Below are 24,437 nucleotides of genomic sequence, written 5' to 3'. Positions count from 1 at the left end.
CCTCTGTTTGTTTATTTCGGAGTCTGGTATTTAATTACTGGTTAATTTGATGCTGTAGTGAATCAGATCTCAACTTCCAGTAACAAATCATTTATTTTTTAATAGACTAAAGACTGTGTACATTCTTTTGACTGCATGGGGAAAGTGGTGAATGGACAATATGACCAAGTGACTACAGGAAATTGCAGTTTAATTATGAAGGTAGATAGTATTGAAAAGGGGGGAACTTGAAGAGAGACAGAATAGAGTAGATACTACAAGTTCAAATTCCCTGAGGTCACCTTCCATCTATTTAACCTCTATTTAACCTCTTGTGGCTCCATAAAATAAAAATACTAATATGTCCCTACTTGTGTGGCACTTGTGAAGATGTAATGAATTAATACATGCAAAGTGCTCAAAACGACGCTTGGAACAAAGTAGTGATCAGTAAATGCTACCTATGATTACAATGAATAAGTGCAACAGAGATAAAGGGAATACGCATAGTTTCACTGGTAGTGCGCTCTCCCATCTCATTCACTCTCAGCTGGCTTTCCTACATGTAGTTTCTGATGCCAGGCCGTGGGATAGTTGGGAATAAAGAGATGAGATACATATAGTGCTTGTCTCAGTAAATACCGGTTTTCTTTCCCTACTCTGTCTCCTTTTTAAATGTGTACTGGGAGTGGGGCATGCCTTCTCCACCCCCACCCCACCTGACACACCTTCCTGTTCCTATCTTCCCTGGGTTGCCTTTTTCTAGGCAAATTCTTATGAACAAGCCTGACTAGTTCACATCATTTTATGAAGAGCATGCTTTCTATTGGCTTCTCTCTTTGCTACCAGACCCTGCACTCTAATTTAATGACGATGATACCAAATTCGGGTCTGGGTGTGCTCTGAATTCTTTATGCAGATGGAGGCTGGTGATACGTGAGGGATCATTATGCCACATCAAGTTTCATTTTAAAGTCCATACGTATACCCTTTAAACACAAAAGCAAACTACTTCACCATCCTGGGGAGGGACATAAATCTTATATTTTTATTACCTCAGAAGGCCATCAGAAGATGTGCTCTAATATTTCAAAGGTGACAAACGATCTATACGAATGAATTGCAATTTGAGCCCCATTTACTTGAGCTGATATATTACCGCAGTGGGGTTTGTTTATAGGTGTTTCTCTAACAATATTTAATAAAAACAAATCCAGGCCTTTTTGTCTCTAGTTTCCAATCCAGTAGGAGGCACTTGATAGTCTTACACAACTGAAGTAGAGACTAGATTAAGCCGTGGGTTCCAGTTGGGAACAGAATGCTGCTACCTGTTTTGGGGTGCTGGGTCACTGGAGCCTGAAGTGTGAAATTGTTAGGATTGATTTAAAAGAGCAAAGAAGCAGTGATGCACAGCCTAGCATTGTTATTTAACAGAGAGTGCAATATCAGAACAAATGTTGTGAATGGCATTGTGCACGGACATAGAGTTAGATCTACTGTTTTCATATACTTTGTAGCAGCATTGCATGTATCTAACAGTCATATGATTAAAACATTTTGAGGTCTAGGACTGGCACCTTGAAAACAATACCAACTTTGAGGTCCCACTGTGCTGATTCAAACCCAGGCTCTGATGTTTACTGACTTTGTGCTTTGGACAAGTGACCTAGTAATCTCTGAACCTCAGTTTTGTCATTATGACATGGGGATCCCTACCGCCTACAGTAGTCAAGAGGAATAAGTGGAGGGTTGAGGTGCTATCTGTAGAGTACCTAGCACAGTGTCTGAATTTTTATTATTGACCAGGTGCTAGGGGTTGTTCCTAGTTTTACCCTATGAGGTTATTAGCCTCTTATTTATCTTGGTATCACCGTGTGCCTAATGATTTTTAATTCATTTATCCTTCCGGTAGCTGTCACATGCCTTCCAGTAAATGTCATGTTAACTGTAGTTCTTAGGAAAGCTGCCTAGATTGATTCGGACTTTTAGCTTAAGCCTGGACTTGAGGGTTGAACTTTTCACATTGAGGTTCAGCCTCAGGCTGAGCCTCTTCTTGCCTCCTGGCTTTTGGGTGAATATCATAGTGGGAGAAACCATTGCCAGAGAGAGAGAGAGAATCTGCTAGTACCATCCCCACCTAGGCAAAGGTCAGATGGTTGCTCAGGCCTGTAGTTATAAAATCCTATTGCTTTGGTCCCAATCCTTTTCTCTCTCTAAGCATCAGTTTATCAGTTTATTCTTTCATTAGGGAGTTCTGTTTTCTTTTCTTTTCTTTCTTTTTTTTTTTTTTGTTCATTACCTTTCAGAATCTTTTGTCTGTTAACAAAAAGCAGTATTTGTCTTAGACTCATTTTTAAAATCTCAGTTTTTTTACTATTTCTTGATTGTTTTCTCAGGATATCCCAGCTCTTTGAAGATGTTAATTCTATTTTGATTCTTTCTGTAATCAGTTTTAATTTTGAAGCACTCTTGAGTCCTATTGAAATTGTCTGCAGGGTTGTGCCTTTCCCTGAGGATGGAGAGGCAATCTTTCTTTTGGCAAATGTGTTGCCTCTCTACCCCAACTGCCATCCAGAAACCAGGGAGGTTGTCAGTTCCTTTCTTTCTTCCATCATCTTGTCTCCAGGGACCCCGCTGGATGAATTCAAACACTTTAATTTCTTTCTCCCCTCCCCATCGTTTATACCAGGAAGTAGTTTTTATATCTGGTAGTTGCACGCGGGGGGATAAGCAACAAAGATAAGGTTGTGACAGTTTAATTTTCTGGTACATTTGTCAACTTTCCTGCTTTATTTTGGTGCTGTCTTTTTCTGGACTGCTACCAGGAAATTATCAGATAGGCAAGAGCTGAAATTACCCAGGGTATGAAGTGAAGACGAAACCTACTCAAAGGCATATCAACAGAGCAGCACAGATATATGGCCAGGGGCTTCTGGGTGACTTGTGGAGAGCAAGAGTCGGATAAATCTGTCTGAGAAATTCTCACTGGGGTTTTTCTCACTATCCCCTTCTCCAGTTTTTGAAAATATTTTTATTCAAGGCCTTAGAATCCAATGAAACAAGGAAATGGCTGTTGGAATTAAAATAAGCTTGTTATAGCCAAGAAAGTCCTTCGAATTTAGATGAAGCAGACGCAGCTCAGCAGTTATCCAGTGGCCCGAGGGAAATGAGCCAGGGCTTTCCCGTTGGGGAGCTGACAAGGGTCCATGATGGGGAAACATGCACTGTAGTCAGCAGCTTGGTTGGCAGCTGTGGCCCATGGGCTAAAGACTGAATTGCATCTAAGGCAAGTCCTGACTAGTTTCTCATCTTAAAGAATGGCTGGGCACCCCGGCAGAATGGGATGGAGTTCAATGCGGCTGTATCTCTGTGAATAAAATACCAATGTGCTTTAGACTTCAGCATGCCTCGCTCCAATCCATTCTCCTCACTACAGATAAGTGATATTTTAACAACAGAAATTGGATTGTGTCACTAACCTGACTAAAGTCCAGACTCCTTCACGTGGCCGACCGTGTTTCCCCCAAAATAAGACCTACCCCCAAAATAAGCCCCAGTTAAGATCATCTGCCAGACGGACGCATTTAGTACATGATGATGATGTTCCAGAAGAAGATGACATGACTGTATATAAATAAATGTAGATTGTTGTACATGAAAAAATAAGACATGCCCTGAAAATATGCCCTAATGTGTCTTTTGGAGCAAAAATTAACATAAGACCCGGTCTTATTTTCTGGGAAACACGTACTAGGCCCAGCAGTATCTGGCCACAGTTTATTGTTCTAGTTTCTCTTTAAATAGGCAAAACTCCTTCTTCTAACTGATAATTCTCAAACATTCTTCTCTGTCTGGTATGTTATTCCTCTCCCGCTATTTCCTGCTGTTTCACATCTACTTCAGGTCTCAAATTCAGCATCACTTCCATGGAGAATCCTTGTCTGACCCTCTAAGAGTAGGTCAAATCCCCGTTAAAAGGTCTCACAGTTAGATTCTTGGTAGAACTTCCCAAGTTTTGCTCAATGTTTTGAGGTTCATGATGGCATTTTGTTCATCACTCTTCCTCAGGATTTAGGAGGAGGCTAATCAATGTTCATGCTTAGTCATATACTTATACTTACCTTTGAAGAGGATGGGGAAGTACAGTTGAATTATGTGCCCAGAAGGAGAAAAACTGGTAATACTTGATGAATAACACTAGTTCCAATAACCCCCTCCAGTACATGGCTTCTCTTGGTGTGCCCAACCTCTCACAATAATCTATTTTTCCACTCTCCTGTACACTCTCCTGTACAAAAGACTTTCTAATCAACAATAACTAAATCATCTCTAGAATCTCAATGGCTCAGTCTCCTAGTTTCCCAGCTCATGCACTCTAGTACCATCACTGTAATGATTCCTTGCCTTCGACAGGATTGCTGCTGAAGTGTGCATTCCCCAGGAAGCAAACTCTGAGATGGAGACTGACGTGCAAGAAAGTTTATCAGGGAGTGCCGTGTGCAGAAACACCTATGGGGGAAGGAAAGGAGACAGGATGGGTAGACGGAGAAGTTAGCTCAATCCCACTGAATATTTCGAACCTGACATAATCCTTTAGAGTTATCCCAAATAGGAATAAAGGAGAACCAGTCTTTATGTAGGTTGCCCTCAAGATGGGAGTGTAACTGTGGGTAAAGCATCTCTTTGCAGCCAAGGACAATTTGCCTAGAACACTGTAATGGCTGTAGACCCTTAGCAGACAGTAAGTACTCCCACTCGCTGGGGAATTAAGTTCTTTAGTTCTGAAGCGATGCCTAGGCAGTGCCGCCCAGTGTCCACGATGATGTCCAATTCATTCCAACTGCCTTCCTCCTTCATGTCCTCGCTTCTCTCCTTCATAGTTGAGGTTCCTCGGCACCTCATTATCCTCATGCCTTTTCTCATACCCTGGGTTACCTTGTATCTCTTTTTATTCATCACATTTGCCTAAAAACTCATCTCTGCTTACCCTAAACTTTCCAATTACTCTTTGCTTGCCCCAAATATCTGAGTGAGATGGGAGAAAAGCATGGGGCTGCGGTGACTGCTCTCGCTTACCATTTATGACAAATCACAGGTGGCTCCTCAGCCACCCTAATAAACTTTCTCTTCCTCTTTCCAAAATGGTTATTTAATACCTTCTCCCTACTCTTTAAACATCCAATATCGCTGTTCTCTTCTCATATTTTTCAGAAAATAAAAACAAACAAAGGAGAATTACTTCACTTCCCACCACCCAGCCAACCTATCTCCACCTCTTCTCTGATCTTTGGGCTTCATTCTTGTTGTAAAGATGCTTTGCTCCATTTGTGCAGTGGAGCTCAGCTCCCTTTGCCTTCTCCAGGACTTTGCTCCCGCAGTGATTTGCTCTCCCTTCTACAACACCGTTTTTTATTCACTCGGATCGAATCATTCCCAGCAGCATACAAACATGCTGTGATCTTTCCCATCTGAATAAGACTTTCATCACAATGGCTTCCTCGAGCTACGACTCCATTTTTCTTTATGGGAAACTATCTCAAAAGGTTTGCCTTGTTTTTCTGTCTCTACTCCCTCACATTCCATCGTCTCTTTAATTGACTCTAGTCAAGTTTTGCCCCGCCACTTTCCCCAGACTATTCTTGTTAGGTCAAGGTCAGCTGTGAGCTGCTTCTGCCAAATGCAATGGTTAGTTCTGTCTGTATCTTATTCAACCTCTTAGCGGCAGGTGACAAACATGGTCATTACTCCTTTCCTGAAACACTTTTCCTCTTGACTTTCATGATACCTACTCTTCTGTGAAGCAAAATGTTTAAATAATGCCGTAGCCGACTTGTGAAGGAATTCGAATGCCCTGACTGCCAGAAAGATCTTGAACTACATCTACAGTGACTATTTTGGTACCATGCTACGGTTTGGCTGCCTGCCTCTTGAAAAAGTTAAAATTCGAGAGACAAGTTTGGTGGAAAGAAAAGCAGGTTTATTTGGAATGCTGGCATTCTGGGAGGATGGTGAACTCCTGTCCAAAGGCCATCTCCTGTTCTAAGATGGATTGAAGATTTTGTAGGTACACAAGAAGAACAAAGGAAAGGGGGAGTCGGTCAGGCAGGTTCGAAGGCTGACATCGCTTCCTGGGGTCTGGCCTGTTTAAGATAATGTTACCTTGGCCACCATGGCCTGCAGCTTGATGAGTCACCAGTAAAAACTGCAAGGGAGTTGCGAAATGGACTCTGGTGTCCCTTGGGCTTCTGAGGATTAAAAATATTGCTCTTTTCAGGTTAGGATTCTGTTGATTAAAATGGATTAACAAGGTATGTGTAGTCTTGAGAAAGGGAACAAAACAGAGTTCTTAAGTTAATCAGTGGATACATAAAGAGAAAACAGCTGAATATCAGGGTGGATCTAACTGCAAACTAAGCCTAACTACAAGTGGCTAGAGAGAGCGAGCTATGAAGTGAATCAAACTGCAAACTCCCTAAGTCTAATTACGTTATTGATTCCCTGAGTTCCAACGTTACAATCCTATCTCAAATTTCTGGGAGAGTTCTCTCCGCACCCTTGCTTAATATAATCTTAATGTATAGTTTTCATATTCCTGTTGCCGATTTCTTTTTATTATGCATTGTCTTGGATCACTTTGAGAAGCATATGGTATTGTGCAGGTGGAAGTCTGTTGATTGCATGAATTATTTCACTAATTTCTGCTGTTTTGTTCTTATAATAACGGAAGTCTTGCTAACTGTAAGTCTCCTAAGACCTCAAGTGCCTCATACTAACTTTCATTTATAGGCTGACAGATGTTTAGCACTGAAAAGATTTTGGTGTTTTTCAGGGTCATTTTATTAGGAAAAAGTCAATCTACTTTTACTTTTAAAATAAATAGATAAATGAGGTTTCTAGTGACTCAACATAACTGTTTTTATTCTCAGTTTCTGCACATGAAAGAAGGGTATTAGGACATTGTAGGGACAGAGTCCCAGAGAGCAGTTTCCAGACTCTCGAGCTCATGTGGAAAGGTGCTGGCTCGGGTAGTAGATGGCCATCAACTGTGATCAGATGGTCATCAGCTGTAACCAGTTAGCCGTTAGCCACTAATATAACTGTGGTGGCTATGCTAGCAAGGGCAGATTGCAGTTAGCAAGCAGATTGTGGATTGTGAATCGTGTTGATCCTACTTCCTGTGTCTCACCTGGCCGCCAGCGAGACTGGGGTGCAGGAAGACCCCTTGCTGGGGTACTGGAGGATGTTTGCTTTTTTGTCCACCAGCCGCCAGCAAGATTATAGGGTGTGAGTCCCCTATCCATGGCTCCGTTGTTCCTTTTTGGCCTCACCATGTCCTGCGTTCTTATGTGGGGAGTGGGAGCTGAGTCCCTGCATTACAGACATCAATGATTATCTTAATATAACACTCTAGTTGATCCATGATCATTTTCAAGGTGCTTTCATGAAGTAAATAGTGGTAAATAAGAGACTGACTTCTGAGTTGAAATCCTGGGTATAGCATGTTCTCACAAGATGGCATTGTACCGGATATTTAACTTCTCTAAACCTCTGTTTTCTATACTTTAAACTGAGGGTAGTGCTGTACTTTACTCATGGAATTGTGTGTGGATTAAATTATATAAATTACATATAAAGATATAAAGCAGCAGGTTCGGAACTGACCCTTGGACAAGCTGATGAGGATTCTGGGACTCAGAAGGGTTCAATGTAAGTCACAGGCTAGCAGCTACCAGAACCCGAGCTAGAACTCATGTTGTCTGTCTTGGATTCTTGTGCTGTGTGTTTCTCTCTTTGTTTTCCTAGCCATCACACATACGCAGTCTGAGTATAATGGACGTAAAGTCATTTTTGAAAACAACCCCCAGAAAAGACTAAACTCTGTATTTAAGGTTGTAGGTTACTTTAATCATTATTGTGAACTTTTGTGAGAAAGCAGGTGATGCTCTGACCTCCATTCTAAAGAGAAAAATATCTTTTTGTTGAATCAACCCATTATTCTATCACATGGGATGGATCTCCAGGTCAAGAGACGAAAGACATTAATTTGCATTAGACAACAGCTGCTATCTGTATTCACCGTACAACGTGGGAGAAACTGGCTACTCCATCATTTTGTAACAGATGGTTTAAAGCATGTGTTAGTGAGACACACAAGCGGGGGTGGTGGATTCCCTTGATCTTCCCGATAACAGCTACACCACGCACAGTGGATACCTAATAAATATTAATCAGTATCAACAAACTGGACACATACCTACTTTATTTTGGACATGTGAATCAAGCTCACCCCCATAGTGAGAGAGTAATAATAGTAAATTCAGTCTTCAGACTTCTTGGGATTTTTAACTCTGTATCACCCCATGCATCTTTCTTGAAATGCTCAATATGGCATCTAATGCACCATCTGCATTTGCACTGGAGCTTTTGTGTTTATAATGCGTCTTGCTTTTTCTCTTGGTTTCAGTGGGCATTTCCCTTTTCTAATTTTATTGGGAAAAGATTACACTCTGGTTTAATCATTCAACTCAACAGTGATACTGCTGCTTTTTCTTCCTCCTTCAGATATTGACGAGTGTGCGGCGAAGATGCATTACTGTCATGCCAATACTGTGTGTGTCAACCTGCCTGGGTTATATCGCTGTGACTGTGTCCCAGGGTACATTCGCGTGGATGACTTCTCCTGTACAGGTGAGCATCAGGGAGCAATATTGTTTTTCTGATTCAACCCTTCTCTGCACCATCTCTGTGTTGTTACATTTAGCTCCAAATGCACTAAGTACTGTTTTTGCCTATCTAGTTCTTCTCTTGCCTTATACATTAGCCTTACTGTTTGAGAAAAAAAGTGATAATAAAAAAGAAATTTTATCTACATAATTTAATTTCAGTCCTGGTATTTCTGCCTGTGTGTGAGCATGCATGCATGGATGCGTGATTTGAAATTGAAATCTCAGTTGCCTATACTAACACTGAGGCCCTTAGAGATATCCCATCCAAAATGTAGCAAACGGTTTTCACCTATTTTCCTTCCATCGTGATGAAATGTTTTTGTATATAAGCGAATGAACTTTGCTTCCATTGAGAAAGACTGAGTCTAAATTTAAAGGGGAAGAGGGACTACCTGGTGGGCGGGGCAGACAGTAGGGAGCCAGTCAAGACTTTTGATTGATATGCTGATTGTCAGTTACTCCTTCTTCTCCCTGTATCACTGGGCTATTTATACTAAACTGGGACTCTGGGAATGTGGGCGATGCCCTTGTGTGGGCAGTGATGGTTTTGTAGAGCATTTGGTTTGGGTTCTAAGATACTTCCAGTCATGTATATGGAGACATGAATAGTAAATTGGTTAAGGGTGGTAGAATATTTTGAGTCTTCTTTCTTCTTTTGGTCAAATATCTTTGAATGACCAACCTGAATCCTATAAGAAAAGGGCCCCTTGAATACTTGAGTTTAGTCATGTGGTGATTTCCTGACGCCTGTACCTTTCTCTTTGTCCTAATAACACTGACATATAAAAACTGAATTCTTCACTCAGTGAATGCCACTCTTTTCTTAATGTATTTTATTCTAAGTGAAATTTTTGGAAGTGCAAAAAGTTGCAAATTTAGGCAAGCACATTTGTATGTCCAAATATGTTTGCCATGGATTGTTGTATTTTTATAAGTTGCTGTTCTTCAACTAAGGGGCTGGTGATCTCAGATTGATACAGGTTTCCGATTGCCAAGGAAGGCCAAATCTCATTTATCTTTTACACATGACAACTAAAGTTCCCAGAGAAAAAGGAGAAGCTGCATAAACACAGCATCCCAAGATCTGAACATTTTAAAGGAGCAAAACTCTTTGGGACCTACAAACAAACACAGTCTAAAAATTTGTGATGTTATAGATGACTATTTCTCCATTCTTAATAGTAAATCAAGTGCTTATTTTAATCCTAAAATAAGAAGGAACCAGTGGGTATCCTCCCAACACAGCAGCACCATATCATGCAACTCAATAAACCTTAATTAAGACCCTGCTGTGTGGAAAGGCTTTGTTGAAATGGTATCAGAATACCACCTCTGCTTTTATTTTCTCACTGAGGGAAGAAAGCAAGAGCTGGTTCTTGTAGAAAGCCTAGTAAGGACAGGTGCTCTGCTTGGTGGTTTATATATAAGACAAGATAGAAAATGTATTATTTTAAGAACTGGCTCCAGAATTACTTTTAGAAAGGAAACTGTTGTTTGGAGTAAAAGGCACGGGTGTGGGTATTAGTGGGTATCCAAGCATTCCTCTTCCGACCTCCAAAGCATGCTATGCAGCTCTACAGGAAAATATCTACACACACACACACACACACACACACACACACACACACACACACCGGTTTTTTGTGTATGTATATTTTGTCTGAGAAGAGACAGAAAAATTAGAACAGAAGAGAGAAAAACAAGAAGGAGGAGAGAGGAACCAGTCAGAGAGCAGAAGGCTTGGAGCTACGGAGGATAGAGGGCCAGTGGTGACCACCCCGTGAAAGGATAACTGAAGGGACTCTTAAGTCTAGGGATATTTCAAGGGCAGCGTGTTGTTGTTTTGCTATGCAGCCTGCAATACAATTTCCCTCATGACTCTCCAACCTTCAGTATCATCTACTCACCCTGAGTGCTGGGTGAGATCCCCCCTCCCCCTGCCATGGAATACAGGTTAACATGGCGGAACACGTAAAATTACACTTGTGTATGGGAGGTCGAGACTTCAGAGGCTGAGGTCTTGATGAGGGCTTTGGACTTAATAGGTCACAGAATTGGGAGGAAGATCATTTTCTTTTAAAATTCTTCGTTTGATCCCAGATTCCTTTCTTCCCACTGCCCCATTTTTTTTCTTCTTCTATTCCTAGCAAAACAACTGAATTTGTCTATGGCTATTGTCCTCATTGACATACACTCACCTCATACCCTCCCCAAACCCCTCCTGTAAGGCTTCCATACTCACCATTCCATAGAGACTACATCTATCAAGGTCAGCCATGAACTCCCTTGTGCCCAATCTAATGTTCTTATCCTCCCCGATCTCTCAGCAGCATTTAGCACAGCTCACCATGCCTTCCTCTTTGAAACACATTATTTTCTTGACTCTTGAGACATCGTATTTCCTGATTTCCCTTCTTTCTCACTGGCCACTCCTGCCCAGGATCCCTAGCAGTTCTTTTTCCTCTGCTGACATTTTAAAGGCTAGGTTGCCGTAGAGCTCTGCCCTGGGCCCTTTCCTCCTGTTCATCCATTTATTCTTTTTAGATGCCTTCGTTGCGTCTTAGGTTTTGCACAGCACTCAGCATCCGTAACCCCTGAATTTCTATCCAGTTCTAATCTTTCTCCTGAGCTTCTGAATCATATGTTCCACTTGACATCTACACATAGACATTTCACAGGCATTTCATGGTAACGCATGTGACAGAACTCTTGATTTCCTTCCCCCTGTGCAAACTCCTCCTCCTCCAATTTTCTTCATCTCAGCAAATACAGACACCATCTTCCCAGTTTTTCTGAGGCAAAAAACTGGGGGTTAAAGAAATATTTTTCCTGCGATTGGGCTGCCGGGTTTGGCGCTCGGTCCGGGAGCGTTCGACACCCACTGGGACGCAGAAGGCGGTGGAGCCCCGGCGGCGGCGGCACTCGGGAGCGGCGCGCGGGAGCGGCGCGGACTGGGGCTCGGGGCTCAGAATAATCATGGGCCATACTGTTTTCCATAGTGGCTGCACTAATCTGCAGTCCCACCAACAGTGCACTAGCGTTCCCTTTTCTCCACATCCGCGCCAGCATTTGTTGTTTGTTGATTTAAATCTACCCGGAGAAATCCAAAACTCCAATTCAAAAATCCGTATGCACTCCTATGTTTATTGCAGCACTTTACACAATAGCCAAGATATGGAAACAACCAAAATGCCCATCGGTAGATGACTGGATTAAGAAGCTGTGGTACATTTATACAATGGAGTATTACGCAGCCATAAAGAAGAAAGAAATCTTATCATTTGCAGCAACATGGATGGATCTAGAGAACATTATGTTAAGTGAAATAAGTCAGAAAGAGAAAGACAAGTACCATATGATCTCACTTATATATGGAATCTAAAGAAAAGACTATGTGAATGAACTAATCAGAGTCAGTTTTGGGGACGCAGAGAAAAAACCGAGAGTGGTTAGATGGGTGTGTGGGAGGGGGTTGGGGATAAGGGGAAAGGTGAAGGGATTTGGAAGCAGCTGGTAACCACAAGATGGCCTCAGGGTTTTTCTTTTGAAAATTAATTTGGGGAAGGTATTCTATAATGTTGTAAAGATTTTGTTGGGTATCCGATGGACATGCGTCCTATTTGGGAGACCACCTCAGGGATACTGTGGATACCTGATCATGGCATTGTACATCAGAAGCTAAACATTAATGAATGCCAACTATAATTTTATATATATAATGTGATGGTTCAGTGTGAGGTCGGAGGGATAGTGGATGGGGGGAGGGGGGTTCACAGTATGAGGGATATAAATGATGAACGTCTAAGTATTACCTTGTTTTGTACACCTGAAACTAATAAATAAATTAATTAATAGAAAAAAAAAAAAATCATGGGCCAGACTGGGAAGAAATCTGAGAAGGGACCAGTTTGTTGGCGGAAGCGTGTAAAATCAGAGTACATGCGACTGCGGCAGCTCAAGCGGTTCAGGCGAGCTGATGAAGTAAAGAGTATGTTTAGTTCCAATCGTCAGAAAATTGTGGAAAGAACGGAAATCTTAAACCAAGAGTGGAAGCAGCGAAGGATCCAGCCTGTGCACATCCTGACTTCTGTGAGCTCTTTGCGCGGGACCAGGGAGTGTTCGGTGACCAGTGAGTTGGATTTTCCAACACAAGTCATCCCATTAAAGACTCTGAGTGCAGTTGCTTCCGTGCCCATAATGTACTCTTGGTCTCCCCTAGGGCAGAACTTCATGGTGGAAGATGAAACTGTTTTACATAATATTCCTTATATGGGGGATGAAGTTTTAGACCAGGATGGGACTTTCATTGAAGAACTAATAAAAATTATGATGGAAAAGTACATGGGGATAGAGAATGTGGGTTTATAAATGACGAAATTTTTGTGGAGTTAGTGAACGCTCTTGGTCAGTACAATGATGATGATGATGATGATGACGACGACGATGGAGATGATCCTGATGAAACAGAAGAAAAACAGAAAGATCTAGAGGAGAGCCGAGACGATAAAGAAAGCTGCCCACCTCGGAAATTTCCTTCTGATAAAATTTTTGAAGCCATTTCTTCAATGTTTCCCGATAAGGGTACAGCAGAAGAACTAAAGGAAAAATATAAAGAACTCACTGAACAGCAGCTGCCTGGGGCACTTCCTCCTGAATGTACCCCAAACATAGACGGACCAAACGCCAAATCTGTGCAGAGGGAGCAAAGCCTACATTCATTTCATACGCTTTTCTGTAGACGATGTTTTAAATATGACTGCTTCCTACATCCGTTTCATGCAACACCCAACACTTACAAGCGGAAGAACACAGAAACAGCTCTGGACAATAAGCCTTGCGGGCCCCAGTGTTACCAGCATCTGGAGGGAGCAAAGGAGTTCGCTGCTGCCCTCACAGCTGAGCGGATAAAGACCCCCCCTAAACGCCCGGGGGGCCGCAGGAGGGGGAGGCTCCCCAACAACAGCAGCCGGCCCAGCACCCCCACCATCAACGTGCTGGAGTCCAAGGACACGGACAGTGACCGGGAAGCTGGCACCGAAACTGGCGGCGAGAGCAACGACAAAGAAGAGGAGGAGAAGAAGGACGAGACGTCCAGCTCTTCGGAAGCAAATTCTCGGTGTCAAACACCAATAAAGATGAAGCCCAACAGTGAGCCCCCCGAGAATGTGGAGTGGAGCGGGGCCGAGGCCTCCATGTTCCGTGTCCTCATCGGCACCTACTATGACAACTTCTGTGCCATTGCCAGGTTGATTGGGACCAAGACATGCCGACAGGTGTACGAGTTCCGGGTCAAAGAGTCTAGTATCATCGCTCCAGTTCCTGCCGAGGATGTCGATACGCCTCCACGAAAGAAGAAAAGGAAACACCGGTTGTGGGCTGCACACTGCAGAAAGATACAGCTGAAAAAAGACGGCTCCTCTAACCACGTTTACAACTACCAGCCCTGTGACCATCCACGCCAGCCTTGTGACAGTTCGTGCCCTTGTGTGATAGCACAAAATTTTTGTGAAAAGTTTTGTCAATGTAGTTCAGAGTGTCAAAACCGCTTTCCCGGATGCCGCTGCAAAGCTCAGTGCAACACCAAGCAGTGCCTGTGCTACCTGGCTGTCCGAGAGTGCGACCCCGACCTCTGCCTCACCTGTGGGGCTGCCGACCACTGGGACAGTAAGAACGTGTCCTGCAAGAACTGCAGTATTCAGCGGGGCTCCAAAAAGCATTTACTGCTGGCGCCGTCCGATGTGGCTGGCTGGGGGATTTTCATCAAAGACCCTGTACAGAAAAACGAGTTCATCTCGGAATACTGTGGTGAGATCATTTCTCAAGACGAAGCAGACAGAAGAGGGAAAGTGTATGATAAATACATGTGCAGCTTTCTCTTCAACTTGAATAATGATTTTGTGGTGGACGCAACCCGCAAGGGTAACAAAATTCGTTTTGCAAATCATTCCGTCAATCCAAACTGCTATGCAAAAGGTACAGCCAGGCCGACGCCCTGAAGTACGTGGGCATCGAGAGAGAGATGGAGATCCCTTGACGTCTGCTACCTCCCCCGCCTCGGACAGCTGCCTTAGCTCAGAACCTCAGTACTGTGGGCAATTGAGAGGAAGAAAATGCGGTTTGAAATTCTGATTTTGCAAAGTACTGTAAGAATAATTTATAGTAATGAGTTTAAAGTCAACTTTTTATGCCTTCTCACCAGCTGCAAAGTGTTTTTGTACCAGTGAATTTTTGCAATAATGCAGTGTGGTACAGTTTTCAACTTGGAATAAAGAATACTTGAACTTCTAAAAAAAAAAAAAAAAAAAAAAAAAAAGAAATATTTTTCCTTTCAGCACCTCTCCACTTTCAGCCCATACACCACCCTCGTCTTGTTGACTGCCCTCTCCATACCCCGTCCCAGGTATGTCTGCTTCTGTCCATATCCCCTATTACCAAACTACTGGAGTCCGACAGTGGTCTACGTACTGGACTTTCCGCCCCAGACTTGTTCCACTCTAACTCACTTTCCACAGAGCAACTAGGGCAAACTTTTTAAAGCAGAAATCATACACTTAAAACTCTCAGGTGGTGCTCCATTATACAGTAAATCAAATCCATACTCCTTATTTTGATGTAAAAATCTGTATGGCTTTTCTCCTTTTTTACCTCTCTGACTTTATCTTGTACCATTTCAATCCTTGTTCGTCGTGAAGTGGCCACCCTGACTTTTGACTTTCTATCCATTCAGCACCCCTATTCTGCCTTAGGACTTTTGCATGAACTGTTGTTGCTCCTACTTAGAAGTTTTTTCCTCTTGATATCTTCATAACTGGCTCTTTTTTTTTTGTCATTCACGTCTTAGCCTGAAAATGTTCAGCTCGGAGAGACTTTTTCTGATGATTATAATTAGTCATTCATTTTTTTTTTGTCTTATGCTTGATTTTAATTCTCTGAATATCACTTATCACCATCTGAAGTTTTTATTATTTGTGTGTGATTTTTAAAAATTTGTCTCTTTCTAGTAGAATGTAAGCTATGAGAGCAGGGATCTTTTCCCGTTTGTTCACAACTCTATCTTGGCTACTTAGAACATAGCCTGGTACAGGGCAATGCTTAGTAGAGATTTACTGAATGAAGGACTGAATAAAACCACTTGACCTTGGGCTAATTATTTATTTCTGTAAATTTCACTTATAAAATGTTGCTTATATCTTCTATACCTACCTATAGGTTATTGTAACCATCAAATTATATATGTGAAAATATTTATGATGGCACTTGTATCAGTCAGGATAGGATGTTCTGAAGTAACAAATAACACCAAATATGAGTGACTTAAATATACAAGATTATATTTCTTGCTCACGCAATATGTCTATCATTGGTGCTCAGCTCATCATAATTACTTTAGCTACAAGTTGATGAAATAGTCATGCGTGAACATTACTAGCCACCAAGACAGGGAAAAGAAAGCCTGGAGCGTTTTGTATCATCCATTAAATGTTCTTACTAGGGAGTGACAGATATCCTTTCCTCTCATGACTAGAACTAGTCACTAGTCCCCAACCAATTGCAAGGGGACAAGGAAATGCAGTCCTGTCATTTGTCTAGAAGGCGTGGAGGACCAGAAACATTTGGTGAATGGAGCTAATAATACTAGAGTGACTAACAAGTAATAGATTCTCAACAAATTTTGTTTCCTCTGAGATGAGGAGGTGTTAATGAAAATAACCTTTATTTTAACAGCAGTTCACAATGTGATGGGGGAATTCATCTACAAAAATAACTATGACATTAATCACATTGTTCTAAGTGGTAGGATGGAAGTACAAGCAAAACAGTAAGAAAAATATGCTTAATTGCCAAGATGGAGTGTTTGGAATATTGTTGGCAAGCCAAAAGGAGCTGTTGGTGTTTACAAGGCCTATTATCATGCAGTGCTTGGATTATATTAGGTTTTTACCGTGGGAGATATGGATGGGTATGAAGAGAGCTAAGAAACAAGGCTTCTCCCTGGTCCTTATTTCTGTTCTAGACCAGACTCAAGGATTTCCATTAGATACTAAGTTTTGTAGTAACCTGGAGGTCTGACATTTCCTTTGGTGTCCTGACTATAAGCCTGTTGGGCCAAAGGGGCTCTTTATTCTTCCAGATAAAGTAGGTCCCTACCACTAATCTCTGTTGTTTTTTAATTGGCAAAAAAGACTTCTTCCCCTAAGTGATTATTTGCCTGTGTAATAAATGAGGTGTGTAATAGGTGTCTGCAGCTGTGTCTTTTCAGACATTTCTTTGCCAGAAGACTATTTGCTGGGAGAAATTGACAGACCTGAAGGCATCCTTTGTTTGCCCTGAGTCCTGACACAGCATTTCTTATTATTGACATTACTTATTTCCAAAGATCATTCGGATTTCTGTCTCAAATCAATTAGCATCTGCTGCCACTGTTCAGCTGGTTTTCCACATATGTCAAGGTTATGTTTTTTCCTATTTTTTTAGTATGTTATTTAGCCTAACGCTAACTTTTCAAAGTCAGTAGTCGTATTGAAAAATTTCATTTGACTGAAAAATTAGTGAGCCTAGAGTTAAAGAAGATATATCAGCTTTGATGATACATTGAGATATTGGATAATTCATTCATTCGCTCACTCATTTAGTCATTCATCATTTTATTCTTATATCCAATATCTAATTATTGTCTGCCATGAGTTTTAGGAAATATGGCCACCAAGATTAGTGGCAAATGACCTCTGTGCTCAGCGAATTCATGGTTCATGGTTCATGAGGCAACAACTTCAAATGAGAAAATTCAAATGTTCTTTCACCATCAAAAATGTTCTAAAATTTACCAAATCAATCTCTCTTCCAAGTCTCAGTAGAGTTTAGGGGAGTGTTAGGTTTTTAACCCCCTGTAGTTCTTGGTGCTTGGCAAGTTCCAAAGAAGAAACCTCAGAATAGCCTTCCCCAATTCCACGCTGCTAATGGTGGTGAACCTTTCAGAAGAAAATCCACCTGAGACAGTAATTGACAATCATGGCACTGGAGGGGAAAGGCACTGTATCAAACAGAAAAGAAACTAGCTTTTCCCTACTTTTGTTTCTCGTGAAAACGTTAAAAAAAAATCATATCTCATGTGATAATCAAGTTTTGAGGGATCAACATTGAGAACAATTATCTAGAACTTAAAAATGTGCTATAAGTTAATTATTACCCCTGGGGGCTGGGGATTCCCTGATGTAACCATGTATTATATATGAGGCGCTATACTTTTTTTGTAAGAAAGTTTCCCTTGGCCTTTGAAAGGGCAAAATCTAAAACATTTGACCTTTCACATGCAGGAGTTTTAGGCACTGGAATTTGTGTGTGAGTCTAAATCACTTCCTCTCCCCTAAGAGATCCCTAAATTGCTCTTGCTTGTTTTCGAATTTTGAAACTGAGAACAATCTCTGAAATTGAGGTGTGTAGGGGGGTCTTTTCTCTTCTCTATGCCCGTTGAGTTTTGGAGTGGTCAACCTGCTTGCTTTATCGGTCTCTGTCTTCCATCTATCTCCATTTAAACTCCCATGTTTAGGCTGTGTGATGAGACGTTACCATTAGATACTCAGGCAGCTTTAAAGGAGGATACTTGTGATTTACGACAGAAGTATGCAGTAATAAGACGGGTAGTGGACACTAATGGGGAAGCATCCGTTTTTATGCCCAAAACTTCCCATGAAGGTAAGAAATAAAGGGAACAAGTGAGATAACAAATATCCCATGTGGTTTTTATTACCTTGCTAAAAGGATTTTTATTTTATTGATATTGGCATGGGTGAAAGCTTGAAGTAAGTATATGTTTGAAATACTCCAAGCAAGCTTAAAGAGTTAGATATAATAGTCTATTAATGGAAAAAAAAAATGGCGGCGTGAGGTGAGGCTCTGTAACGCTCCCCTGGAATTTACAACGAATCGGACAACAATAACTCCACAAAAAACTCCTTGCACAGCAGACAGGCAAGACGAAGAGGCCGACTACTGAATTCACCTCCAGGTGGGTGAATCGCGCGAGCGGGGGAGGAGGGAGAGGAGAAGTGCGGATACGGAGCCGCGCGGGCGCAGGACACAGACCTAGCTCAGTGCTCAGAGCCCGCTGCTCCCGGAACTACCGCCGTTGCGGGAGAGGGAAGGACTCGGACTGCTAGGGCTCCGCTTACGGCCCACAGGGCTGAGGGGGCAGCATACAAAACCGCTGAACCCAACGCTCGCTCACGGCAGACCTCGGAGCAAGGACTGAGGGAAGAGGGCTGAGATCGGTGGTTTGAGCCCTCACTGCCGAGTGGAGAACGGAAGCCTTAGGCACGGAGACTAGCCGCCCCCTCCCGACCCTCCCCGAGCTCGCCCCGCCCCACCTGCCCGGTGCTAGAAGCGATAAATTAGCAGTGTCGGATCAAAGGACAGAATATTTGCTGCTCTGAGAACTGTGGACCGCAGACACAGATTCGCAGCTCAACTAGTTCCGGCAAAGGGGAGGGAGCTGTGGAAGCAGGACTGGCTGTGGTGGTGGTCGCCGCCATTGCTCTGGGCCACCTCTCACAACTCACCCCGCCCCTGGCCCCACCTATCTGGGCGGATCCCTGCAGGAGTAAACAGAACTGCTGAAACAAACAAGCTCTGAATCTGGTGCAGAAAGAGCTTTGGAACTCCAAAAGCTCTTCGCATACCTATCAACCTGTTGCAGAAGACACTCCTGTAGATGTCTAGGAAGAGAAATAGTAAATCAGTGATTGCCATGAATAACCAAGGCAACAAGATAGCTCAGAAAGAAAGTGAAAAGTCTCCAGAAAAGGAACTTAGAGATATGGACCTTTGTGATTTAAATGACAGAGAATTCAAGATCGCAATTCTGAAAAAACTGAACGAGATGCAAGAAAACACAGAGAGGCAGTTTAATGAACTCAGAAACACAATCAAAGAACACCACGAGCATTTTACAAAAGAGATTGAAATCTTGAAAAAGAACCAAATAGAATTTCTGGAGATTAAGAACTCAATAGAAGAAATTAACAATAAAATATCCAGCTTAGGTAGTAGAGTTGACCAGATGGAGGAAAGAATTAGTGACATCGAAGATAGGAACCTGGAATTTACACAGAGGGAAGAAGAAAGAGACTTGAGACTTAAAAGAAATGAAAGAACTCTACAAGAACTTTCTGACTCCATCAGAAAGAGCAATATAAGAATAATGGGTATACCAGAAGGAGAAGAAAGAGGGAAGGGAACAGAGAATATATTCAAACAAATTGTCGATGAGAACTTCCCAAACTTATGGACAGAACTGGATCCTCGAATCCAAGAAGCAAATAGAACACCTAATTACCTCAATCCCAACAGGCCTTCACCAAGGCACATTGTATTGAAGCTGTCTAAAATCAATGATAAAGAAAGAATCCTCAAGGCAGCCAGGGAAAAGAAGACGGTAACTTACAAAGGAAAGCCCATTAGATTATCATCAGATCTTTCAGCAGAAACTCTACAAGCTAGGAGGGAATGGAACCAAATATTCAAACTATTGAAGGAGAGAAATCATGAGCCAAGAATAATATATCCAGCAAAGATCTCCTTTAGATATGAAGGAGGAATAAAGACCTTTCCAGACATCCAGAAGCTGAGGGAATTTTCTAATACACGACCTGCACTACAAGAAATACTAAAGGAGGCTATTAGACCACCATCAACAGGGACAACTTGTGGCAACCGAAACATAAAAAGGGGGAGCGTAAAGGCCTGAACTGGAATATGGGAATAGAGAAAGTAAGCGTACTGAAGAAACTGGAATACTCTAAATATCAAACTTTCTTTTACATAAACTCAAGGGTAACCACTCAAAAAACATCCAAATCTGAAATATATACTGTAATAAAAGAAGAAACAGAGGGAAACATCATAGAATACTATCACACAGAAATAACAGACAACAACAAAAAGGCAAAGAAACAATGGAGACACAGCCTTACCAGAAAACTAAAGACAGAATGACAGGAAATCCTCACATATCAATAATCACCCTGAATGTAAATGGACTGAACTCACCAATAAAGAGACACAGAGTAGCAGATTGGATCAAAAAACTAAACCCAACCATATGCTGCCTACAAGAGACACATCTCAGCTACAAGGACAAGCATAGACTCAAAGTGAAAGGGTGGAAATTGACACTTCAAGCAAATGGTACCCAGAAAAAATCAGGTGTAGCCATAATGATTTCCGATGAAACAGACTTCACGGTGAAAAAGATAACAAGAGACAAAGATGGACATTTCATAATGGTAAAGGGGACTATACAACAAGAAGACATAACAGTCATCAATATTTATGCCCCCAATCAGGGAGCACCGAAATATACCAAGCAACTACTAACAGAACTAAAGAGAGAAATTGACCAAAACACAATTATACTAGGGGACTTAAATACATCATTGACAGCTATGGATAGATCATCCAAACAGAAGATAAATAACGAAATCGCAGCCCTAAATGACACATTAGATGAATTGGACATAATTGACATATATAGAGCACTTCATCCTAAAACATCAGACTATACATTCTTTTCTAGTGTACATGGAACATTCTCAAGGATAGACCATATATTGGGACACAAAATCAGCCTCAGCAAATTTAAGAAGATTGAAATCATACCAAGCATATTCTCTGATCACAAAGCTTTGAAATTGGATATCAACTGCAAAAAGAAAGCAGGAAAAAACACAAATACATGGAGATTAAACAACATACTTTTAAAGAAGGACTGGGTCAAAGAAGAAATTAGAGGAGAGCTCAAAAGATACATAGAAACAAATGACAATGAAAATACATCCTACCAAAATTTTTGGGATGCCGCAAAAGCAGTTTTAAGAGGGAAATTTATATCATTACAGGCCTATCTCAAGAAACAAGAAAAATCCCAAATAAATAACCTCATGTTACACCTTAAAAAACTAGAAAAAGAAGAACAAGCGAAACCCAAGGTCAGCAGAAGAAAGGAAATAACAAAAATCAGAGCAGAACTAAATGAAATAGAGAACAAAAAGACAATAGAAAAAATTAATGTGACAAAAAGCTGGTTCTTTGAAAAGATTAACAAAATCGACAAACCCTTGGCTAGACTCACTAAGATAAAAAGAGAGAAGACACTAATTAACAAAATCAGAAATGAAAAAGGGGAAGTTATCACGGACACCACAGAAATACAAAGGATTATCCAAGAATACTATGAAGGACTATATGCCACCAAATTTAATAACTTAGAAGAAATGGACAAGTTCTTAGAAACATATAGCCTTCCAAGGCTGAATCATGAAGAACTGGAAAATCTTAACAGGCCGATCACCAGTAAGGAAATTGAATCAGTCATCAAAAACCTTCCCAAAATCAAAAGTCCTGGACCAGATGGCTTCACCAGTGAATTCTACCAAACCTTCAAAGAGGATCTAATACCAATCCTGCTCAAACTCTTCCAAAAAATTGAAGAAGAGTCAGTACTCCCTAACTCATTTTATGAGACCAACATTACCCTGATACCAAAACCTGGTAAGGACAACACAAAAAAAGAAAACTACAGACCTATATCTCTGATGAATACAGATGCTAAAATCCTAAACAAAATTCTAGCAAATCGAATACAACAATGCATTAAAAATATTATTCATCACGACCAAGTGGGGTTCATCCCTGGGGCACAAGGATGGTTCAACATTCGCAAATCCATCAATGTGATACATCACATAAACAAAATAAAGAACAAAAATCATATGATTCTATCAATTGATGCAGAAAAAGCATTTGATAAGATACAACATCCATTTATGATTAAAACACTTACTAAAATTGGTATAGAAGGAAAATACCTCAACATAATAAAGGCCATATACGACAAGCCCTCAGCTAACCTCATAATTAATGGTGAAAAGCTGAAGCCCTTTGCTCTACGTTCAGGAACACGACAAGGTTGTCCCCTATCACCTCTGCTTTTCAACATAGTGTTGGAAGTCCTCGCCAGAGCTATCAGGCAAGAGAAAGAAATAAAAGGCATCCAAATTGGGAATGAAGAAGTTAAATTGTCACTCTTTGCAGATGACATGATGCTATACATAGAAAACCCTAAAGACTCCACCAAAAAGCTATTAGAAACAATCAATGAATATAGTAAAGTTGCTGGCTACAAAATCAACGTACAAAAGTCCATTGCTTTCCTATATACCAACAATGAAATCTCAGAAAAAGAGATAGAAAAAACAATTCCTTTTGCAATTGCAGCAAAAAGAATAAAATACCTAGGAATAAACTTAACCAAGGATGTGAAGGATTTATATGCTGAAAACTATAAGACATTTTTGAAAGAAATTGAAGAAGACACAAAGAAATGGAAAGACATTCCGTGCTCATGGATTGGAAGAATCAACATAGTTAAAATGGCCATATTACCCAAAGCCATATACAGATTTAATGCAATCCCCATTAAAATCCCAATGGCATTTTTTAAAGAAATAGAACAAAAAATCATCAGATTTGTTTGGAACCACAAAAGACCCCGAATAGCCAAAGCAATATTAAAAAAAAAGAACAGTACTGGAGGTATCACACTCCCTGATTTTTCCTTGTACTACAGGGCTACAATAATCAAAACAGCTTGGTATTGGCGGAAAAACAGACACATAGACCAATGGAATAGAATTGAGAACCCAGAAATAAAACCACATAAATATGGACAGATAATTTTTGACAAAGAAGCTAAAAACATACAATGGAGGAAAGACAGCCTCTTCAATAAATAGTGCTGGCAGAATTGGATAGCTACGTGCAAAAGAATGAAACTGGACTGCTATCTGTCACCATGTACCAAAATTAATTCAAAATGGATCAAAGACTTAAGCATAAGACCTGACACAATAAACTGCATTGAAGAAAACATAGGTACTAAACTTATGGACCTTGGGTTCAAAGAGCATTTTATGAATTTGACTCCAAAGGCAATGGAAGTAAAAACTAAAATAAACAAATGGGATTATATGAAACTGAAAAGCTTCTGCACAGCAAAAGAAACTATTGACAAAATAATGAGGCAACCAACTGAATGGGAGAAGATTTTCACAAACAGTTCCTCTGATAAGGGGCTAATATCCAAAATATACAAGGAACTCATGAAACTCAACAACAAAAAAACAAACAACCCAATTGAAAAATGGACAGAGGACCTGAAGAGACATTTCTCCAAAGAGGATATACAAATGGCAAATAGACATATGAAAAAATGCTCAACATCGCTAATCATCAGAGAAATGCAAATGAAAACCACAATGAGATATCACCTCACCCCAGTCAGAATGGCTTTCATCAACAAAACAAATAGTAACAAGTGTTGGAGAGGCTGTGGAGAAAAAGGAACTCTCATACACTGTTGGTGGGAATGCAGACTAGTGCAGCCGCTATGGAAGGCAGTGTGGAGGTTCCTCAAGAAATTACGAATAGAATTACCATATGACCCAGCAATCGCTCTCCTGGGTAACTACCCCAAAAATATAAAAGCATCTCTCTATAGAGACACGTGTACTCCAATGTTCATTGCAGCTTTGTTTACGGTGGCCAAGACATGGAAACAACCAAAATGTCCTTCGATAGATGAATGGATAAAGAAGTTGTGGTACATATACACAATGGAATACTATTCGGCGTTAAGGAAAGATGATATAGGAACATTTGTGACAACGTGGATGGATC

At 41.0% G+C, this 24,437-nt stretch overlaps 2 protein-coding genes across 3 annotated transcripts in view; both read left to right on the top strand.

Annotated features, from left to right (window-relative positions):
• Positions 1–24,437, top strand: part of NELL1 (neural EGFL like 1) — a 772,999-nt gene that overhangs the window by 351,575 nt on the left and 396,987 nt on the right. For both annotated transcript variants that reach the window (XM_081063734.1, XM_081063733.1), the window contains exon 13: positions 8,542–8,667. In XM_081063734.1, coding sequence (XP_080919860.1) covers positions 8,542–8,667 — 126 coding nt within the window. The remainder of the gene's footprint in view (positions 1–8,541; positions 8,668–24,437) is intronic.
• LOC308503599 (histone-lysine N-methyltransferase EZH2-like) lies at positions 12,576–14,914 on the top strand (the record flags this gene model as incomplete). Its single annotated transcript, XM_081062999.1, is given in 3 exon segments — positions 12,576–13,020; positions 13,023–14,669; positions 14,672–14,914. Coding segments are annotated over 3 exon segments (2,160 nt in total). The 3' UTR covers positions 14,740–14,914.

The sequence above is a fragment of the Rhinolophus hipposideros genome, assembly GCF_964194185.1.
Source record: "Rhinolophus hipposideros genome assembly, chromosome: 10".
NCBI lineage: Eukaryota > Metazoa > Chordata > Mammalia > Chiroptera > Rhinolophidae > Rhinolophus > Rhinolophus hipposideros.
The sequence above is the reverse complement of the archived record's forward strand: the minus strand, read 5'-3'. Positions and strand labels throughout refer to the sequence as shown.